Source organism: Oncorhynchus masou, chromosome 25, assembly GCF_036934945.1.
Source record: "Oncorhynchus masou masou isolate Uvic2021 chromosome 25, UVic_Omas_1.1, whole genome shotgun sequence".
Lineage (NCBI taxonomy): Eukaryota > Metazoa > Chordata > Actinopteri > Salmoniformes > Salmonidae > Oncorhynchus > Oncorhynchus masou.
In genome coordinates this window covers 36,857,512-36,880,528 of record NC_088236.1, presented here as the reverse complement: position 1 = coordinate 36,880,528, position 23,017 = coordinate 36,857,512, and the positions used below count along the sequence as shown (strand labels likewise).

At 41.5% G+C, this 23,017-nt stretch overlaps 1 protein-coding gene across 2 annotated transcripts in view; it reads right to left on the bottom strand.

The window, feature by feature from the left end:
* Window positions 1-10,394: 10,394 nt before the first annotated feature.
* LOC135514247 (nuclear receptor subfamily 6 group A member 1-A-like) overlaps window positions 10,395-23,017 on the bottom strand; it is a 111,294-nt gene continuing 98,671 nt past the window's right edge. For both annotated transcript variants that reach the window (XM_064937588.1, XM_064937589.1), the window contains 8 exons: window positions 21,421-21,651; window positions 20,720-20,775; window positions 18,603-18,772; window positions 17,836-18,069; window positions 17,341-17,595; window positions 15,961-16,082; window positions 15,610-15,762; window positions 10,395-15,475 (listed from right to left, as the gene is read on the bottom strand). In XM_064937588.1, the coding sequence (XP_064793660.1) occupies window positions 15,336-15,475; window positions 15,610-15,762; window positions 15,961-16,082; window positions 17,341-17,595; window positions 17,836-18,069; window positions 18,603-18,772; window positions 20,720-20,775; window positions 21,421-21,651 (1,361 nt within the window). In that variant the 3' untranslated portion in view covers window positions 10,395-15,335. The remainder of the gene's footprint in view (window positions 15,476-15,609; window positions 15,763-15,960; window positions 16,083-17,340; window positions 17,596-17,835; window positions 18,070-18,602; window positions 18,773-20,719; window positions 20,776-21,420; window positions 21,652-23,017) is intronic.

The window sequence follows — 23,017 nt, the reverse complement described above, 5'->3', positions numbered from 1 at the left end:
ATAAAATCAGGAATGATTTCAATGATATTGATTCAATGATACTGTTGCCACCAGCGCAGCCTAGTCTAATTAATAAAACTCAAGTTTTTTCTTGAGTTCTAAGAAATAAATCTGCATTTGAATCAGGTCTGAAATAACCACTTCTGTATACAGTATGTTCTGTGTTAATGAGAGTGGTGTGTACAATTAAGTGATAATGCCAAGGAAGCCGGTGTTAGGAGGATATATTGGCATGGATATTGGTGGGCTCGAGAGGTAGTCGAGGGCCGGCAAACCATGACAATAACACCGACTTCGAGTGCATTATCACTTTTGTACAACGGGTTACCAACATATTCGAATAATGACTGACATATTTGCATTAAAAATATTATTTCATCCTTCCACAAGATATAGTGCCAACACAAATTGAGGGTTGCTACCCAAGCCGGCGAGATTCATTCTATCTGTTCGGTTCATTCTATCTGTTCGGCTCTCTCTGACACTATTGTTCAGAGGAGCAAGCCAACAACACAGCTAACACAATCACTTCAAACTGAAGCAGGAAAGAATGCAAACTAGCTGCACTTCGTTGGGTTTTACATTTTTTCAATTTACATTTCTTTATATATATCCATAAAAATTATGCCAGTTGATTCATGATTTCGATTGGCTGTGTGCCTGTCTGTCTAGTCTTGACTCCCAACATGTTCATTGCTATGGGACAGCTGGATATTTTTCACACAAGTCTCCTCTGAACAGTTGATGTTGACATGTGTCTGTTACTTGAACTTTGTGAAGCATTTATTTTGGATGCAATATCTGAGGCTGGTAACTCTAATTAAAGTATCCTCTGCAGCAGAGGTCATTCTGGGTCTTCCATTCCTGTGTCGGTCCTCATGAGAGCCATGAACAAATTTGAATATTGAAACAATGTTCCAAATGTCGGAGAGACAGACAGCAAAGTTTATACACATCTTCCGCTGTTAACTAAATGTTTGTCTAAAAGAAATGTGAGATAATGTCGAGATGCTTTTTATAGTGGAGATCAAGTTTATAAATTGCTTGGCTGCACTGATGAGCCAGTGGATTGCGCAGTCAGATGGAACAGAGTAAATAGGCATTTTAATGTAATAGATTTAGCCCGGTGGTTACTTGTGGAATACATACTGACTGGAATGCAGTTTTAGACAATCAGCATTCTGGATTAGACCCACCCGTTGTATAATTAAGCAATAAGGCATGGGGGGGGGGTGGTATATGGCTAATATATCATGGTTAAGGGCAGTTCTTACGCACGGCGCAACACGGAGTGACTGGATACCCGGAGGTACCTTATTGCTATTATAAATTGGTTACACACATATACCACAACTTTCAGCCAATCAGCATTCAGGGCTCGAACCACCCAGTTTATGATGTGGATTTAGAACATAGGTTCGGTGAGGGGAGATATTGTATAGAGATGCTATATTCTTAAAGGCCCATTGCAGTCCAAAATGCAATTGTCCTTTGTTTTATATATATTTCCACACTATGAGGTTACATATCCCTCCCATTAGGCTCGTCCAATGAGGGCCCTCACTCAGACCACTCCCAGACAGTCCTAGCTGTAAGGGATTTCTTCCATTGACGGAGAGGTGGACCAAAGCGCAGCGTGGTTACTTTGATTCATGTTTTAATAAATCACTTAACATGAACAAACTTACAAAAACAAGACATGTGAAAACCCCAAACCGTCCTATCTGGTGCAGACACAGAGACAGGGCGGTTTGGGGTTTCACATTTCTTGTTTGCGGTTAAGCGCACTGTGTCGCCAGTACGTGTCCATAGCCCGGTGCGCTATAGGGCAGCCCCCCGAGAGTGTCATGTGAGTGCGGGCATCGAGCCAGGGCGTATGGTGCCTGCTCAGCGGGTCTGGTCGCCGGTACGCAGTTTTGGTCCAGGGTATCCTGTGCCGGCTCTGCGTGCTGTGTCTCCGGGGTGCTGGGAGGGTGCAGTGCGTTGTTCAACCTGTGCCTGCACTCTGGAGGGTCCGGGCTAGAGTGGTTGTCCAGCCTGGGAAAGTGGTGCCAAGGCTGCGCACCAGAGCTCCAGTGCTCCCCCACAGCTCGGTCCTTCAGGTGCCTCCTCCTAACACCAAGCCTCCTGAGGGTCTCCCCAGCCTGGTGGTTCCGGTGGCAGCCCCACACACCAGGCTGTCTCTCTGTCTCCTCCCTACAGGTGGTCCCGTCTGTCCGGCGCTGCTGCCGGAGTCTCCCGCCTGACCGGCGCTGCTGCCGGAGTCTCCTGCCTGCCCGGCGCTGCTGCCGGAGTCTCCCGCCTGCCCGGCGCTGCGCTCTATGTTTGTTTGTTCTATATTTTGGGTATTTCTATGTTCGGCCTAGTATGGTTCTCAATCAGAGGCAGGTGTCATTAGTTGTCTCTGATTGAGGATCATACTTAGGTAGCCTGGGTTTCACTGTGTTTTTGTGGGTGATTGTTCCTGTCTCTGTGTTTGTTGCACCAGATGGGACTGTTTTGGTTTTCCACGTTTGTTGTTTTGTATTATGTTCATGTTTAGTTGTCTTATTAAAAAACATGAATAGTAACCACGCTGCATTTTGGTCCTCCTCTCCTTCAAGAAAACCGTTACACTAGCAATATTCTTGCTTGAGAAATTTTGGGTTATATATTACCATTATAATTGAAGAAAATTATATTCAAGTACTTAATTGTTACCCAGAAATGACTTGATATTGAGACAAAACGGCTGTATTGAACCTTTAAGATATTGTGCTCAAAGTGCCTGTCTATTATAATTACATGAAGGCCAAGATCGATTCAACATCATATTTGAATGTGTAAAAGCTCATAACGTTTTCGGTGAAACATTGCAAGTCTACACCAGGCATTTGGTTATCTAGTCATTCTAGTTGTATCAATTGGTCTGCATAGCTGGAGAAATACAAAACCCACAAGGTATATGTCTTCTGGAATTCCTGTTCATGAATCATGATAAACATTTGCTCCATTCTCCATTCTGCCCATTGTTTGCAGGTTGTGGACATGATTATTATCCTATGAGGTGGTGCAAAGCAGGAGTTTTAAACTATTACATTTGAATTACACTATTCACATACGGTTCACCGTTGCAAAGACGGAATGAAAAAGAAACCTCTAATTGGTTGTTATTGCACCAGCAGCATTAACTGTAACTGTAACAGAGGCATTAGCTGTAACTGTAACAGAGGCATTAGCTGTAACTGTAACAGAGGCATTAGCTGTAACTGTAACAGAGGCATTAACTGTAACTGTAACAGAGGCATTAACTGTAACTGTAACAGAGGCATTAACTGTAACTGTAACAGAGGCATTAGCTGTAACTGTAACAGAGGCATTAGCTGTAACTGTAACAGAGGCATTAGCTGTAACTGTAACAGAGGCATTAACTGTAACTGTAACAGAGGCATTAACTGTAACTGTAACAGAGGCATTAGCTCTATGAGACTAAGACTAATGAGACATATATCCTACATTCCCTGTTGTATGTATCCTATAGTGTCCTGAGCCCACTGCAGTGAAGTATCTTAATATGGGGCAGTGACCCTCCAAGGTCTCAGTTTAGGCAAAAACAAGGTCTCTGATTAGGCTATCAACACATCCTATTATTATATCTAAGAGGCAGAAAACAAACATTGAGCCTACTGTCAGGACAGGGTGAGGAGGAGGAAGAGGGCCTGGAGAGGCAGACACCAGGCTAGGCCTCGTCAATGAATGCCAGAAATATGGCCTATCTCATGTTTGTCTCCAGCACTCTTTTGTTTTGCGAGTGTGCTGTGGCTACAGGTCAATGGTACCCCAGCATCAGAAGCGCTCTGTCTCTGTCTCTGAGATATATTAGGACAATAAATAAAGAGCAGGATTGGGGCTTCGATGTTGTTTTGACTTCATCATTTATATTTTGCTCATTGTGCCCTCTGCAACTATTTTCTGCTAAAACAGCAGAATCTCTGGGATAAAAAATTTATCGGAAAACAATTGCTTTATAGGTGAAAGTGCATTTATGCTAATATATTTTACATGTGACACATCAAGAAAAAAAAAGAATAGTAAATATGTCACGCAAAAAAGGTAATTCAAAAAGTACCTATAATTTTCTATGAACATTTAATTGAATGCATTCAGTATATAATTATGCAATAGAAAATACATGCTGATGGTTCAGACAAGGATGGAATTACAGTAGAACAGACTGACTGGATGCAACATGTAGAATGTCAGTTTATGTGTAGCCATCTCACCCAGGTGTAACAACCGTTTACCAGTTATTGATTGGATCAATCGTGCCTCAAAGAAGAGCTATCTGAATGATACAGAAGAAAGTGTAAGGACACTGCTTTCTCAGAAGAAAGTGGAGACTGCATTCGAAGAAGAGTATATGCATATGGAGAGACTACATTTCTACTTGTCAATAACAAATCACAAAGCAAGCATGAACAATACGATAATCCCTGGCTCAATACACATGTCAGTGTCTTCCGTTTGTCCTTTGGGTAAGGGTACTGCACAAACTAAACCAAACAAAACACTTGGAGGAGGAGCAAAGATGGTCAAACTACAATAGCATCTTTAGAAAGCAAACGTGCAAGGGGTTTCCGCCAGTGTCTTCCCACAAGGTCAAAGATTAAAACTACAAACTCTTAACTAAGAGCTAGAATTACTTTGGAACTCAAATATTTTTTCCCCTCAAAGAGTTTCATATATCCATATTAGTCACATTTACAATAGACCATGGGGTTTGATGAAATGTGATGGACAAGATGAACATGTGTATCTGTTATGACTATTTTGGAGTTATGCCCTCTGGTGGTCTACTCTATGTATATGAAGCATGCACAGCAGGCCTACTGTGAGCATTGGGGATTGCATTAGCTATTCATTGTTATAGGAAGTAAGTACTAAGTAAGTAGTAGTAGTAAGTACAGTGGTTGAAAAAGTATCGAAATGTCATACTTGAGTTTAAACTATTAAAGTAAAGATACTTTAATTGTCACCCAGAATTTTTTTTACTTGAGTAAAAGTCAAAAAGTATGTATACTTAAGTATAAATAATTTAAAATTACTTATATTAAAACCAGACTGCACAATTGTCTTGATTTTTGAAATTCACAGATAGCCAGGGGCACACTCCAACACTCAGACATAATTAACAAACAAAACATTTGTGCTTAGTGAGTCCGCCAGATAAGAGTCCGTAGGGATGACTAGGGATGTTCTCTTGATCAGTGTGTGAATTGGACCATTTTCTGTCCTGCTAAGCATTTTGAAATGTAACAAGAACTTTTGGGTGTCAGGGAAAATGTATGGAGGTACATTCTTTTTATTAGGGATGTTGTGAAGCAAAAGTAAAAGTTGTCAAACATAGAAATAGTAAAATACAGATACCCCCAAAAGCTCCTTATGTAGTACTTTAAAGTATTTTTTACTTAAGTACTTTACACCACTGAGTAAGTAAGTAATTAGTAAGTAAGTAAGTAAGTAATTAGTAAGTAAGTAGGTAAGTAAGTAAGTAAGTAGTAAGTAAGTAAGTAGTAATAATAAGGTAGTAGGAGACAGTATTGAATGATAATTGTGAGAAACCAATAAAACAATGCAGCCCTTTCAGTATTTGTGCTTAGCCTTATTGATGCTCAGAGCTGGGAGATTCAAGCCAAGGCCTACAGCATAGATGGAGCACCTCAATACATTAACACCATTCCTTGGCCTTGACTTATTACTGAAATTTAACAGCCCTTTCCGTTAGTGCTTTTTTGAGAAGTCAGCTTTGTGTTCAACAACAATAGAAACATGCCCTCACAAGGTCATCCTCAAATGAAACCTTGCACGCACTTAAACATATCACTATATTTTGGTATGATAATCCATTATAGCAGTCAAAGTAATTTCATGCAGTATCAACTTGGTATGCATCAAAAGGGCCTATATAGTCCATTGTTGTGGTACATCTCTCTTCAGAATATTATTCCGCTTTCACTTCAGTCCAAAAATTCTCTGTCCTCCACATTTTAACATGTCAGAAATCTTCAGAAACCGCATTTATAAATGTTTGTTTGGCAAAACATTCAGTAATGAGAAAGACAGGAGCAACCCAGTTGTCTCGTACAGAGTAGTGTACTATAATACACGTTTGAGGTGGATCTGTCAATATGGACTCTCTGGACAGTACAGCCACTTTAACATGTACAGTACAGATATTACTGTTACTGCCTGGCAAACCTCCTGGGGCTGTCCTTGACCAAAACTCTCCTCTCAAAATTTGGAGACAGATCTAAAAGTCCTCAATCTCTTTTGCCTCCAAAGTGTTATAGACGCAAAAACAAAACTTTAAACAAATTCTCATTTGTTTTCCCTCAATTTCATTTCCTGGCCCTGAGAATCAGGGTTATATCGCTCAATGTTTGATATGAGCATTTATTAAAATGTTGTTTCCATTTATGAGCATGCTCTAGTGAAGGGAATCAGATTGAAGTGATTAACTGGACAACCAGATGTTCAAATGTTGGCGTCTGCCAGAAGCCCATTCAAGGTTACAACAGCCTGGTAGCTGTTCATTAGGTAAGATTGTAGCATTTATAGCTTTTTGTCCATTATAAATCTCTGACACCAGACAGGTAATTTGAGGAGACAAGAACAAAATATATATGTTTAAAATATATGTATATTTATAAGGCCAAACATATCTTAAACAATATAAACAAATTATTTTAATCAATTTTCGATCGTTATTTCCTTATAAACTCAACAGACATGTCATTTGTTCCTGTTTTTAAGGGGTGTGTACTGGTGGCAGTGCACTGTGCAAAAACAGTGTTTCCAAAAGGGACAGTTTAATAACAAAAACCCCACCGGAAAACAGAACAATAAAATAATGGGTACATAACCTGACACACACCAGGACAGACATGCACAAGCTCTTACAACAAGCAATCACCGACAAGGACATGGGGGGAACAGAGGGTTAAATACACAACATGTAATTGATAGGATTGGAACCAGGTGTGATGGAAGACAAGACAAAACCAAAGGAAAATGAAGAGGATCATCGATGGCTAGAAGGTCGGCGACTTCGACCGCCGAACGCCGCCCGAACAAGGAGAGGGACCGACTTCGGCGGAGTCCTGACACTGTTGTACATCTTTAAAGGGGCAATCTGGCATTGGTACATTGATTTTTTTTTTTTTTTACTTTTTAAACTTTTAAATTCATTATATACCCATTGATTCTTGAAGAATAGCATATACAGTAAGAACTCAAAATATAAGCTTGCTCTACTCCATTGTTTGTAAGCAACATAGCCCCAAAACATGGTTAAAATTATTAATTTTAATATCATGGATGATCAGTCAATGCATTCATTGCTCTGTCTATGAATTTGACAGTGGTTACATTTCTCCAGGCCCAACTGTGTTATTGTTTAAACTGCAGATTTCTCCTTTAACAACCAGAAGATCATTCTGGAGATTCAAGGGTCTTTCAGCCTTGACAGTTCAGGGCTATCAGTGTCCTCTTGGATTTATTGGCCTGTGTCCTTTCTGCCACGCTCCTGAAGCGTGGTTTCTCCAGGTGTGGTCATCTCCCCCTCTCTCTCGTCTCCCCCCTCTCCACATCTCCCCACTCTCCTTGGGGGAGCCCTATCATGTTGTTCCCCTTGACCCTGGCGCACTCCAGCCCCGCTGCCTTACGATAACAGTCCCACCATTCCTCACCCTCCGCCAACTGACACACGTTCAGAGGGATCTAACCTTGTTCCCTCACATTTCTCTGATGGCACCACCATTTCCCTACAGTCCATGCTACATGCTTCCGAAATGCTCTCTCTTTCTATCTCTCTCTCTCAATCTCTCATTCTCTCTCTCGCTCTCTCTTCTATGTCTTTATCCACCCTCTCTAAGGATTTTAACTACCTCACTTTCTCCATCCCTCTCTCTCTCTCTTCACTTGTAACTCTCTCATTTTGGTGAGGGGGTCAGGCCTAGCCTTGACATGTCTCCAAGAGTAACGTAAATGGGCTCAACCAAGAGCACAAGCAGGTGTCACGGGGCTAGTTCAATTAAACACCGACACCACCACTGCTACCAACAAAGTCACATTACAGTAAAAGCATACATCGTCAAGGCATTGAGCGAACAAAATGAACAAATGATAGTGCAGTTGGAGGAATGTGTGCGTGAATCCCAAAGGCTTGTTATGACGAAACCCCTTGGCAGGACAAGTAAAGATGTCATTTCCTCTAGATTGTCTTTACATCTTAATCAAAGCAGCGATCCTCCCCTAAGTCTGTGATACTGTCCTCTTATATCTCAGCTCCAACTCTGTGTTTATCAAACCTCTGGCTCTTATCAAAGAGATAGGATATTGGACGTTTAGTTCTGATAAGAGAACCTGGCTCAGAGGGTGGCATTTCTAAAGGGCAGCTCCCGCTATGGTGGGCCAACTACAACCTAACGCTGCAGGGGCCTGCAATTAAGATCTCTCAACCCTGTCCTGACTGGGAGCTGCACAACACATACTATAACCATGTTTGGTTCTGAAAATGTTGGTCTTGACAATGTTATTGATTTTGTGACTTTTATAGTGTTATCATAACGCATTGAATTGTGTATATTGCATTTGTCATGTTATGGCTCATTTCTCTATTGTGAGTGGTAGATAGGTTTTGCTATTATGTCAGGTATACACCATCTTATTCAACACAATCCATGCACAGGATACATTTTCCCCTTCATACCCTTTGTTATCCCTGCATGATACATCTCCATTGAAAGGGACTCCACACCTCCAGCCTTGAGTGGGCCTGAGAGTGGAGGTCAGTCAGTGAAGGAGGGGATCCTGTCAGGGGAGAGAAGAGGGGCTGCTGTTAGTACAGCCTGTCAAAATCCCCTCGCCTCGCTCAGCCTTGAGCAGATAAGTAGGCCCCCCTCTGGCAATGGACCACTCCTGGGCCGGATCACAGACATGATGCAAGCAGCAGCTCCACTGATCAATCTCCAGATAACCTAAACAGGACAATGTTACTGTCGATCGTGTGTTTGGCCTCGATCTCCTCCTCTTCTTTGACTATATTAAGGACGACATTGAGATTCATTGCTTTACATTTCCATATGCATTGCAGTTCCATTCAGATTTAGCATTCAGGTTCTACCAAAAGGTGCAGTGTACTGTGGTCCTGTCCCTGGTCCTGCGTTTTAGTTACACCCTAAATGTAGATGATCATAATTCATGTTGTCTAGATACAGATCTTTCTCCCTCGAATGCAGGAACGGTTTGTTTTTGTGTGTGTGTGTGTGAATGATAGGCTTTCTCAGTTTGCAAAACAAATTAGGCTGGATGGGTCATGGACACACAGATTAGGCCCATCCAAAATCTGCTGAAGGGTTTCAAATGACAGAGAAAGAGCGTGTCCCTTAAACCCTAGATGTACATGTCTTGGTAAGCTCACAGTTTTTCTCAATTGCTAAAACACTAAACCCCATTGGCTGAACAAAGTTCTCAGTTGCCTGGACTCATTTAGCTAATTATGCAGTCTGTTGTCAATACCTTAAACCATTTCACATGGTAAAACACAGTCTGTTGTCAATACCTTAAACCATTTCACATGGTAAAACACAATTTGCACATCTCACTTAGACTTTTCAACAAAATTCTAAACACATTCTCATTCTCAAAACACATTCTGCACTCTAATGCACATGTCATCCATACTGGTAAACACAAGTGGCAACAATCAAATACAAATAGAGAAGACATGTCATTGATTGAACACAATCACTCAAAATTGATTTAACCTGTTCCAAATGATGCGACACAACCAATATAAGCCAGTTCAGAGAGCAAACAGAACAAAAAAGAACAAAAAACAAAATTGCAAAGAGCAAAGCAGAGTAGTAATTTCTACTATGATAGAACATGTTTTCGTTCATCAAAAGACAATGACGGAAAAATATATTTTTTAAGATAAAAAAATGTACTTCCCCTGAGAATTGTATGTTTTGAACAATGTGTTTTCTATTTTTCGGTGTATTGTTTACTGACTGCTTGAGAGTATATATCATTTTGATCACTTTGTTTATGATAGCAGTGTGACTTTGAACACAGGTAAAACTGTTGAGGCAAATGTTTCATTTTGCAAGAGGAGTCAGAGGTTATGTAAATAGTGCTTGAAGATGAGGTTTTGTGTTTAATGTTTTCAGGAAATGGAGCAAGGTTTCAGAAATTGTGTTTTAGCGATTGAGAAAAACTGTAATACTATCCAATAGAATGATCAGATCGCAACGGTTCTTTTTTGTACAGCAAATAAGCACCAAACAAAAGGGAAGCGTAGAGACTCTTCACACCGGTCACTACCTGTTAAATAATAATAGACACGACAACGATTGCACAGTTGCATAACGTTCACATTTATTTGGTTTCAAGTCCTAACATATTCTAAACATGCGTTTAACACATATGGATCACATTTGTCACAGGTAGTTCAAGTAAGAAAAGCGGAGGAGAGAGGTTTTTCAAAAGATTTAAAGGGATACTTCGGGATTTTGGCAATGAAACCCTTAATCTACTTTCCCAGAGTCAGATGAGCTCGTGGATACCATTTTATATCTCTGTGTGCAGTTTGAAGGAAGTTGCTAACTAGCGTCAGCGCAACTTCTAACTAGCATTAGTCAGTTGTACAACTGAATGCCTTCACCTGAAATGTGTCTCCGCATTTAACCCAACCCCTCTGAATCAGCGCAATGACTGGAAATCTATGGTAACAGCTAGCATGCTAGTTGTTGCCATTGAGTTCCATTCATTGAGCTAACGGTACTTAGCATTGGCTCGAGAAACTACCTCTAACTTCCCTCGTACTGGATGCAGAGACCTAAAAATGGTATCCATGAGTTCGTCTGACTCTGGGGATCCCTTAAAGTATCCCTTTAAGGAGAAAAAAACAAACATGACAGATAAAAATGTAATGCATTTCATCTGCGTATCCAGTGGTGCAGATTCAATGGAAATACTTTAAGACGTTGTTCCCTGAGATATGTTATGATTTTATCTGCTCTAGTTGCCCCATTATGGGCTCCTTAATAAGGAGCTTCAACGAATGAATTGTAATAACACTGAATAAGCTTGTAATAACAATGTATAAGCTTGTAATAACACTGTTATAACAGAAAACCATTCATTGTTGAGATGAGTGAAGAAAAGCATGTTAACAGGAAATGGCAAAAGGGCCAAAGTTACATTGTAATGAATAATCACTCACAAGCAGCATTCTAAATATCAAACATGATACTGATCATTTAACCCTATTAAAGTCTTTACACTTTGCCTTTACATTGTTTGGTACACCCCATCTTGACAACTATATAAATATAGTGAAGGAACACAATACATTGTTTGGTACACCCCATCTTGACAACTATATAAATATAGTGAAGGAACACAATACATTGATTGGAATACCATACTGGGTTATATGTTGCTGAATGAACTGTACAAAGAAACACTGATTCACCAGTAAAATGGGAAGTATTGATAAAACGACCGCAGAAAAGTGAACAAATGGCATGTGATTACATACAGTATGCCGGGATTCCCACAGAAATGATTTGGTATGGTAATCAAGTGTGTTAATGATTGGTAGTGTACGGTCATGACATGGTAAATAAGTCATCAGTCTGATCCGTTTTCATTGATCACTTGGTGTGACGTTGTAAACTGCATGATCGATCGCAGAAATAAAGTTGTAAATGTAAACTGGCACGGTGGTCAAACTGACTCCCCTCAAGGTACCACGGAAAAACATATGAGGAAACGTTTACATGCAAAATAGGTAACAGTGAGGTAACTGGATGAAATAAGAGACACAAAATAACAGAACATTGGTGCAATGAAACCAATAAATATGATTTTTTTTTTAAACATTACCTGTGTGAGAGTAAGCAACGTGATGACACACAAAAAGAGGTAGTTTCAGTATAGAAATTGCAAATTACATATCCATTATCTGTAAAAACACATTCCAGAAAATAGTGAGAATGGTAATGAGTTTGTATTACATGTGTTTCAAAACATGAGAGGTGTTGGCAGCAAGGTAGCAATGTGTCGTTTGATTTTAAAAAGAGACTGCAACGAAGAACCTGCCACTTAGAGTCCCTATATTCATGTATGATGGCCAGAGTGACACTGTATGGCAGCAGCAGCACTGGGCTAGGATCTCAAACACAAGTACCCTAAAAATGCCTGATCCCTGAGTTTAGGAGTGCCATATGCACTGAGCCCCCCAGACCAGTGGCTGGCTACTCTCCACCGTGACTTCTGGCACACCTCAATGTTCTCTGCTTTGTTCACAGATGGTCAACTGAAAGAAAAGTAGGAAGCCACGGTGTGTGACTCCGTTCTAATATCCGAGTTGGAAACTCCACACCTCAGGCCCAAATGACACTGGAGAATACAGCGAAGGCTTTGCATGCGAAGGATCATGCATGATATTTACCAGTTTCACAGGTGCCTGTCTTCTGCTGAGTTAATTCACTGTCTGCAGATATCATTTTACTCATCAACTCTGTAACATGTCTTTGGTAATAGTAAAGAGTGACCAATCCATAAACAATTTTGAATTGTAATATCAATACCATAAACACTATATTCTTTTGGAACTTAAATTACAGCAGAGAGTTGATAGAATCACATCCAACATCCATCAGAAAGAATTGTAATGTCAATGTAAACAAACGCTGTATAGCCTCAAAACATGGTTAAAACTAGAATTAATGTCATGGATGGTCAGTCCTTGCATCCATAGCTCTGTCTATGAATTTGAGAGTGGTTACATTCCTCCAGGCCCATCCCTCAAGCTTTTTACCAAAACTAAGGCAGGGTGACCGCTTTGTTATTGTTCTAATTAAGGATTCTAGTTTTAACAATAACATTAAAAATGTATAAAAACAAAAGATGGAAAGGTGGCTACTTGAAAACTACTGAAACAAAGAACACACCATTGGAGAAAGTCTTCAAAGGGTGGTTCAGGGCGTAAGATAGTACAGTGTTAAAGGAACATTCCACCCAGTGATGCATCAAAAGGGGAGGATTTCTGTATTTTAAAAGTTACATATCTTGAAAATTGATTGCTGACCAGCAAAACATTTTTGGCACTATGTCAACAATGGACAAATGAAACAAATAACAAAACATAGATTTTTATTTTGGGGTGGAGTACTCCTTTAAGGCAGGTAGGTAGTAGTGTTAAGGCTGAGCAAGACAAACAAGGCTGGACTTACAGTAGTGATGAAGGGAGAGAGTAAGCCTACCTGATAGTTGAGGTTATTTTGAGCATGCTCAGTTTGGAAAGGGGACGTCTCTGGCATTTCGGCCCCCGTCTCAGGCCACCTTCAGCCAAATCATCTCAACACTGAACTGGGAGCACTGGTTCACCAGTTGTTTCAAATCTGGTCAAAAACAATCTGTTCCAAAACATGCCCTTTAAAACCAACACATTCACTTTCATAAAAACAGGAAAATATTTGAAAAAGAAAACACCTTCTAAGAAGGACCTACAATGTCCTGAATCCTACGACTACGAATCCTACAAGTACATCAGCATTGTGATCACTGAATAACTCCTGAATGCAATACACAACACTCACTTTACCCTGTTTAAATACAGGTCCACAAGGACCTGAGAGAGAGGAGCATGCAGGGTGGGGACTTTGCCAAGTTCATGGTCAAAGAATGTGTCCTGCCTCACCACAGCACCGCATAAAAGAGAGTCATTTGAAGGACTGCATTGCCCCAAATGTTCAAACAACGGTTACTAGGAAACAGATAAAACTTGAATGATCAAAAAAGACTCTTCAAGTGGGAAAAATTATCATCTCATACTTAGAAAATAAGAACCTATTTCTCCGTATGTTTCTTTTTTTTTTAAACAATGTGCATATCTGTCTTAGATGATGTGCAAGCCGGAAGTAACCTCTAGTCCTTCCAGATGAATAGACAAGCCCCTAATGTCTCCTCCGTCTCTCCTCTTTTACAGCCAAAAAAAAGTAGTCACCTGAGCATTCCGAACCCAACAGTCTAAAGATGTAGTAGTAAAAATGAGCAGGCCAGCATTTCCTTCTAGCCTAACTGTGCGGACCGGACCACCAACCCAATGAGCATGTGCAGAGGCTAAGGATTGGGCACGGGAGTACCAGTGGAGGGCTAAAAGTTGTATGTCTGGAGCAACAGATGGGTGCTACAGGGACTAGGAGGGAAGACAGTGGGGCCTTTGTCTGTGGTGTCTCATCGTTAGGGGTTAGGATGGGAACCAGCTGCACTGTGTGTCTGTCTGTCAGCAGTAGGTCTCTCCTCCAGCTCCGACGCACATTGATTCATTTCTTAGTCGGGTCCTTCATTGATAAGAAATCATTACATTGAGCTATCGGCTCATTGCCCATCTATGGGTTCTGCTTGAAAAAGCTTTGCATAACACTTTGGTCAACAACAACAAAAATCAATACAGCTAACAGCAAACGTCCCCTACCCCTGCAATTTAATTTGTTCCGCAGTCTATGATTGTAGAAAATACCCGTATGCTCGTTTTCTACGAAGATCCCACAATCCAGCTAAGTGTCACCTCACCGAATGTCTAGGAATGTTCAAAACAGACCAGCCCATCCCTTACAGGAAGTCTGTCTGTGGGTTCTGTAAGAGATAGTGTGTGTAACACAGTATAGAAAAAATACGACAAGAAGGGAGACAATACACCTTTAGTGAACATTAATTTGTTGATTGCAGGGGTGAACGGTTTTTTGTTTGTTTTTTTTTTAAATCTTTGGTTCAACGTACAGCAATGCCTTTGGTCAATTTCGTGGTAAATGCCTACTTATCAATCTATGATTCAGGAGTTTAAAGCATTTACAGGGATTGGATTTAGACTGGGCAACTCTTAATTTCAAAACATCGAGAAAAAGGTACCTGAAAATAGAAACAACATCTTCCTGAGGTAGTCTCAAAACACTTGTCAACTCATTTATATCCGGCCCCATCCGAATCAAATAAATGTTTAAAGTCAAGTTCTAACAATGGCAACACCCACACATTGAGCAATCGGATACACACTTGTAAACTCCAAAGACCAATGCATCAATGTGCATTTAGTTTGTACAGAAGCATGTGCACAGCATAAATCAGCATACATTCAGCTCTGTCATGTAATAAATATATAGAGAAAAAAAAGCTTTATAAAACTAGCTGCTTGTCACATTCACAGGAAGGAGGACCAGTCCCTTGTCCTGCCCCCTAGGCCAACAATGAGTAAAAGGGCGGTCCTAGAGCCAGCAGGGCAGGGCTCAGTTCCCAGGGGAGGTACCCGTAGAAGTCAGACAGGGGGAACTTCCTGTCCTGTAGCTGATTAGGCTGGATTTGCAGGAGTGCAAGACTGCTTTGAACAAAAGGGGGAGCTGTTCCAGGGGAACATTCACCAGCTTGCCTGGAAAGAAACATGTTTCACAGGGTGTGAGTACAGAGCAATTATCCTATCGCCTACCTTGTTATGGACCTTTATATTAGCATTTCGTAATACACCGCCCGCCATGCCAATCCCTGATAGATGCCCCAACTTACCTGCCATGAAACGGATCTCTGGCAGACACATCATGATCTCGGGGAAGCGTTTGGGCTGGTGAGGGTACTTGTACTCAGTGTAGTCCTGACACACGTACCAGTAGCGCTTGTTTAGCTGCTCCAACTGGGAGACGTTAGTCAGACCACGGATATCTGCATGACAGACAGGGACACATTGAGGAGAGGACCTTAGCTACTGTTCATGTATGTGTGATGTTTACATTCTTTTTATTCAATAAAGCTTCTGAGCAGCAGAGCAGTTCAGAAAATCCCTGAAGGATCAGTGCTGTGTCTGACTGTGTGTGTGTGTTAGTGTGTGTGTGTTAGTGTGTGTGTCTGTGTGTGTGTTACCTTGGTTCAAGAAGTTGATGGCTTTCATGCAGGCGTACTCCTCGTTGCTGACCTTCAACTGGTGGAACTTGCGGAACAGATAGATCAGCCTCTCCATCACCTCCATGCCATTCTCACTGAACCTGGAGAGGAAGCATACAAAAACATGGTGAGATTGTGAAATGTGATACGCACGCCCGCTCACTCGCAAACAACCCACAAAATCAACAAGACTACCAGCTCTTGTACACACAGCTACAAAAGTGGAAAATCACAAAGAAATAACAAAGTTAAAGGAGAGTAGATTTATGATAGTTGATTCAATCATGACCGTAATAAGATGATGAGCAGTAGGGGTGGGGGGGAGGCTGATCCACTACAAGTGATTAAGGACATTCATCTCGCTGACTAAACATTTCCTTTAGCTTTAAGGAAGGAGCATGTACTTAAACACGGCAAACTGAACAACTGTACTCATCAATCTCTATACCCGTCTCTGCAGCTCCCCTTAAATCTTGATCTCTTTAGTACATGTTCCTACACACCGATTAGCACTGGCTTAGTAAATCAGACACCTTCTCCTTGAATGTGCAAACTGCAGGCAAATGGGGCTTTGCAACACAACCCAGCCGTAAATCCAATAGAAAATGAGGACGAAGTGTGCCAAAAGGGCTGATAATTCTGGTCAGATTTACACACAGTCAAAAGCCCCCACAGTATTATGGCCAATCTGGGACAGAGGGACAGACCTGTATTTCATAATGGCCCAGACAGTGCTAGCCACAGTCCTGAGGAGTCATCCACCTCACAGGGCAGTTTACTGGCACACTTCCAAAACCAATATACCCCGATGTAATGGTCGAAATATCACAGCCTTTAGAGATGGTGAACTCACAGAGTGGAACGGTGGTCTCTGTAGGAGACTGTTGTTGCAGAAGGAAACACAACTCAAATGTTGACATCATCCCTTCTCTTAAGAGCCGTATTCAGCCACCACACCTCCCAAAAATACTACAATAACATTAGTCCAGGTAAGCACACACTATTGCCTTCTAACATCTGATGCCTGAATGCCAACACAAAAGGAGAATTTTATTTACATTTTTTAAATGTCAGCCTATACCGGCCAAACCCGGAAGACGCTGTGCCAATTGTGTGCCACCCTATGGGACTCCCAATCATGGCCGGTTGTGATACAGCCTGGAATCGAACCAGGGTGTCTGTAGTGACGCCTCAAGCACTGAAATGCAGTGTCTTAGACCACTGCGCCACTCGGCAGAAGCGGAGGGTGTCCCAGCTAAATGGTCTCTTTCCATACAATGATTCCAAAATAAACCTATAAACACAACCTAGTATCATTGTTTAAACCTGACAGTGTTCCCACTGTCGGGCAATACTCACCCCTGCATCTCGTCCTCAGAGGGCGTGTACTTGGCGGTGACGTCGGCCAGGTCTCCAAAGATCTGCGCACTGTAGATGGTGAGGCAGGAGAGCAGGATGAGCTCCTGCCAGGTGGAGCTGAGCAGACAGGTGTAGTCCTCGATGGATAGCTCGCAGAAGAACGGCAGTTTCTTGATCCACGAAATCTGACGAAACAGCAGCTCGTCGGCCAGACGACACAGCAGTGCAAACAACTCCACCTGAGTCACCTTGTACCTGACACACATAACAGTGGGGACAGAGAGACGCGGATGTGAACATCGACAGGCTTCATAACAGCAAAGTGTTCATGTTATTGTATTGGGCCAGGAGTTGTAGCTGACCTGGTCACATGGTTGAACAATTCATATTGTAAAACACATTTCCAGATAGATGTCTGCTGGAATTGTTATGTCAAAAAAACATGCCACGGTTTGAGTGCTCAGCAGATATTTCCAGTTAAGCAGGCATACTCACCCATCCTCTATCAGCATGGGGGTGGTCAGTGGAGCCAGGTCCTCCGCAGCCACTAGCTGCAGCACCAGGGGGTGTGACTGGGGGTAGAGGCTGCGGGGCTGTGGGGCCAGCAGGCCTGACTGGGCATGGTAGCTGAAGAGGTGAGGTAAAAGCTGGTAGGGGGTGTTCATGGGGGTGTTCATGTACTGGTCCCTGAGAGCCGCCGTATAGCCGCCATTCATCTCTACAGAGCGACTGGACAGAGAAAACACAATGGTCAAACACACTCACACCTCAGACATTATGGGAAACACAGTAGAACTGTCACTGCCGCGAGATAATTTACTCACAATAGTCATTCAACTACATACTGTACTTACACTAAATGCCAGAAATTGTTAAGTGTGCTCATGTTGTTGAGATTTGATAAATAACTATTTCTGTGCATTTCTAACATAATCAGAGTACATGGCTGATATAGATATGTGGATGTTGACACAGAGAGAGATTTAAATAGATACCACCACACTACATAGACTATATTTGGCCTTGCTGCTTGTTGATAGACACTATGCATGTCTCCATAGCCAGAACAGCAGACACTGGTACGAATTCATTCTACAGATATCACTGCTAAGTCTGAATAGATTGCATTCAGGCATTCTTCTAGTGGCAAACACCTTACTAACTTGGCAATGAGATGTCAAAGGCAGTTCATTATTTCGTAAATGGACAAACTGCTGACAATGGCTACGATGCTCCCTAATGTAGAGGAGTTGCTAACTCACTTCGATGACAGAGTGGATGCGGGTGATGGCTGGTTGCCCTCGGAGGCGCCGTTGCTAGGGGAACTGTGGTCACTACTGTCACCATTGTTGCTCCAGGTGTGCTCCGGGAGACTGGCTTCCTCCTTAAACTCCTGTCCTGACATGATCCGCTCAATCTCCTCATCTGTGATCTGTGACACAGAGAGACAGAGAGACAGAGAGACAGAGAGAGAGAGCAGAAAGAGAAGAGAGAGATAAGAAAGACAATAGAGAGAGAGAGAGATAAGAAAGACAATAGAGAGAGAGAGAGAGAGAGAGAATATGTAAAGAGTCATGACATTGGCAAGCCCATTAACTATTATAATTCACTCCCCTGGGTACTTCAAGTCTTTAGCTGTTAATACTACAGCATTGTTTTCAAGCATCTGAATGGATTAACATAGCACTGTTATCCAGGGTATAATTATCCTAGGACAATTTGTTCCACAGAGGCACAAGGCCACACCATGCACATGCGCACACCATGCACATGCGCACGCATCCACACATACAGGGGTCGTTCCACTTCAAAAAAAACACAAGAAAGAGGATTTCAACACCCACCATCTCAAATTGTTCTGAAATAGTTTTTGTTGATAGAAACAGATAAGTATTCCTGCAACATTATAATGTTGACATATAACTTGATCTCTAAAATATTAAGCTTATTGATTGCACCCAAATTGGCCATTTTAATATATAGGATTCATATATTTAATTACTTTAAAAAAAAAATTCTAACAATGAGTTAGACATGAGGAATCCAAAGAAATTGTCAAAAGCCCCCCATACCCCACACCAATCCCACCCCAACAATGAGTATATAGCATCAGTTCCCAATGTTTGACAAGTAGTATGGAGCCGTGGCTTGGAGTATTGTTTCTTCATCCTATGTAATGTATTCTCAGTGAATGTGTTGATGTTTTCTTTCCCCTGTTCAGAAAAATTTGTAATTCTTTGAAGTGTTTATGTCCCATCCTGCTTACAGGGTAAGAAGCAATATTTCATTTGTAATTTAGGTGAACTATCAGTTTAATAATGGTGGTTGGGGGGAATATTTAAAAAAAAGATAACCTATTAGCAGGAACAGCACAATCTAGTGGTCAGAACTTGTTAATTGGGATGTACAGTAGGATGGGACACAAACCCAATAACTTCAATGACTAATTTCTCTGAACAGGAGAACATTTTTTATGTTGCCAAATTCATTGAGAATATATTACATAGGATGAAGAAACAATACTCAGAGCCTCAGCTCCATAATATTTCTCAAACATAGGGAACCGATACTATGTACTTATTTTTGGAGTGGGATTGATGTGGGTTGTGTGGGGGGGGGGGGGTCTGTGGGTGGCTTTTGACCACTTCTTTGGATTCCTCATGTCTTACTCATGGTTACAAAAAAGTTTGGTCCAAATCGGATGTTAGGTACAATAATTATTGAATATTATATGAATCCTATAAATTAAAATATCCAATTTGTGTGCAATTAATTAGCTTAATTTCTAAGAGATCAAATTGTATTTCAACAAAATGATGCTTCTGGAAGGCTTATCTTATCTGTTTCTAACTACAGACACGATTCAGAACAATTTGAGATGGCGGGTGTCATGTCTTGCTGAAATGACATGGAATGACCCACATCTTACCTATGCCAAAATGATATTCGAAAAGCATGGCTAATCCTTCATCTATTGTTAATGACAGATTTTTTTATTGTTTTTTTGTGTGTTTGTTTTTACCCCCTAATTTTCGATCTTCTCTCATCACTTCAACTCGGGAGGAGTTAATGACATAGATTGAATTGAACACTGCAGATAATGACTGGTGCTGCAAGCAATTAGGGATGCTGATTTTCCCAATTACCTTGTTTAAAGCCAGCTAATGAAATCACTGTCAAGGATGGGTTCAATTTCATAAATAATAATCACAGTTCAGGGCAATGGGTTAGAAATTAGCAGTATTTTACATAACAATTCTTAGTAAGCAATTTAAATATACATAAAAAAATAAAACATTCAGGACAGTTCGGCAATATCAAAGTCACTGTGGGAAACTAGCTGTAATTAGCTGTAGTAGAGTGCATAGTGAATATTTACCTGTACAGGCCCAATGCTTTTGTTTCTCCCTCCTGGCATGCCATCTTCCCTGATTGCTGGAAAACACACAGAACAGCCATAAGCACCACAATAAGAGAAACAATCTGTATGGTTTAAAAAAATTCAGGACAAAAAACACTAAAGTACAGTACAATTCCTAGATGGGTAGTGATAGCAACATTGGTACTAGGCTCCACCTGGTGGCTGCTATGATTGTGCCACAGCAGATCATCAGGAAAGAGTACAGCAAAATGTGAAACTTCATCTACACAGTCAATCCAGCAGAGAGCACTAGCTACATAACAACAGAGCTGGGCCTAGCTGCGAGCTGACAAGAGGGTGGGGGTCATCACTAGTTAACACTGCCACAAAGTCACCCCCTCCCCCTAACCATTTATACAATTTATCTTCTTATAATCACATGTTAAACCTTAGCATTAACCCTAACCACACAGATAATCTTATGCCTAACCTTAAATTACATTATTTTGGTTTTCCAGAATTTTTTACGATATATAGACAATTTTGACTTTGTGGCTGTGCTATCTAGTGGAAACCCCCATGGAGCTTATCCAGTGAAATCTGTGGTTCTAGAACAATCCACTATGGTTCTAGTACAGTATATTCAGCTCAGAATTCTATGCCTCTGCATACGTGGCCCTTGTCTGCTCGTCACTCTTGCCTCTTTGGTCTCCTCTTACCTTTGCGGTTCATTCCCATCTGTAGACACTTGAGCAGGCGGCAGTATTGGCAGCGGTTGCGCTGCTTGCGTGACATCTCACAGTTCTTGTCGCGGCTGCAGCGGTACACGCGCTTGTTGCAGATGCTGCGCTTGAAGAAGCCCTTGCAGCCCTCGCAGGAGATGATGCCATAGTGCAGGCCTGTGGCACGGTCTCCACAGATGAGGCAAACACGTGGGTCAGCTGCAACATCTGACAGACGAGACAGAATGACTTGTTAGAACAGGAGACCGAGAGACGCCTGCCACATATCACAACATTCAAGTAACATCAATGACAAATTGGACATAATAAAGACAAATATCTACGGAGAAAATGCAGCATGATCAAAATTGCTCTCAGATCTGAAAAGGAACCCGTTGCCATAAGTCCTCACCAAGCATATGTACCCTACAGCTCTAACCATCGTCGTGGAATGTAGGGTAGCCAACCCATATAACCAGCTGGAAGTTAAGAGGAAGAATGGGCAGAGAGGGCAGACATCTTGAATGTTTTATTCAGTAGGTCTGAGCAGAGAAAGGGCCAGGCTAAACGACAAACGCTCGGCTGCCTGGTGATTTGTTTACAGGCTCTCCTTTCCCTTAGACACAGTGGCAGTATCATTTCAACTCCTCAGTGTGACTATAGTCTAACATCACTTGGTGACACCTGACTAGATTCACTCCCCTTTTCATAGATATAGAGTACATTGAAACGCAAGCCCGCATAAGATCTAAACCTCTCACTGTGAGCATAACACGCTGGTGTGACAAGGGAATTTATATTTGTTAAAATATATCAGACCAACTAACAGTTAACGATTCTCGAACTCCACAGGCGTGCAGTGCCACCTTAATTGGGGAGGATGGGCTCATAGTAATGGCTGGAATGGAACAAATGGAATGGTATCGAACACATCAAACACATGGTTTCCATATGCTTGACACCATTCCATCCACCCAAATCGGGCCATTATTGTGAGACGTCTTCCACTCAGCAGCCTCCAGTGTCCAACTGGTAGGTTCATATCACAGCTATCTTCTATAGAAGACAAACACCGTGCAGACCAGAGCCTTTACATTGTAGCCTAAACCTTGTTTCCTCAAAGGGTATATGGTGCAGCTTTTCTTCTGAGAGTTTCAAAATGTGAAATGTTGTTAAGAGCAAGTGAGGGCAGTAACTTGGAACACATGTTGGGGGATATTTGGGGGCCTTTGGTAAAGGCGAGGGAAGGGCTGCCGTTGAGGAAGTAGTGGAACAGGATGTTCCAAATGAAGCACATTCAAAAATAGTTGGTTAAATTACACAGTGCTCTGAGTTTAAGGTTAGCCAGCAGATTAACAACATGTGGTGGCCACGAGAGACCCAGATGTGAAAACAGAATAAAGATCAAAACACCTGGCTTACTACTAGCCCTTATCCCCAAATGCCAATATCGCTGATGCTAAATAGCTTTTGGCTTTACATTCATCTCTATAGAGTGACATTTCTTGCTTTCATGTGTCTGTGTGTGCACACGTTCCATTGGGTGTGCATGTTGGAGTTTGGAATCATAGAGAGATGTACTTAAAGCTAGAAT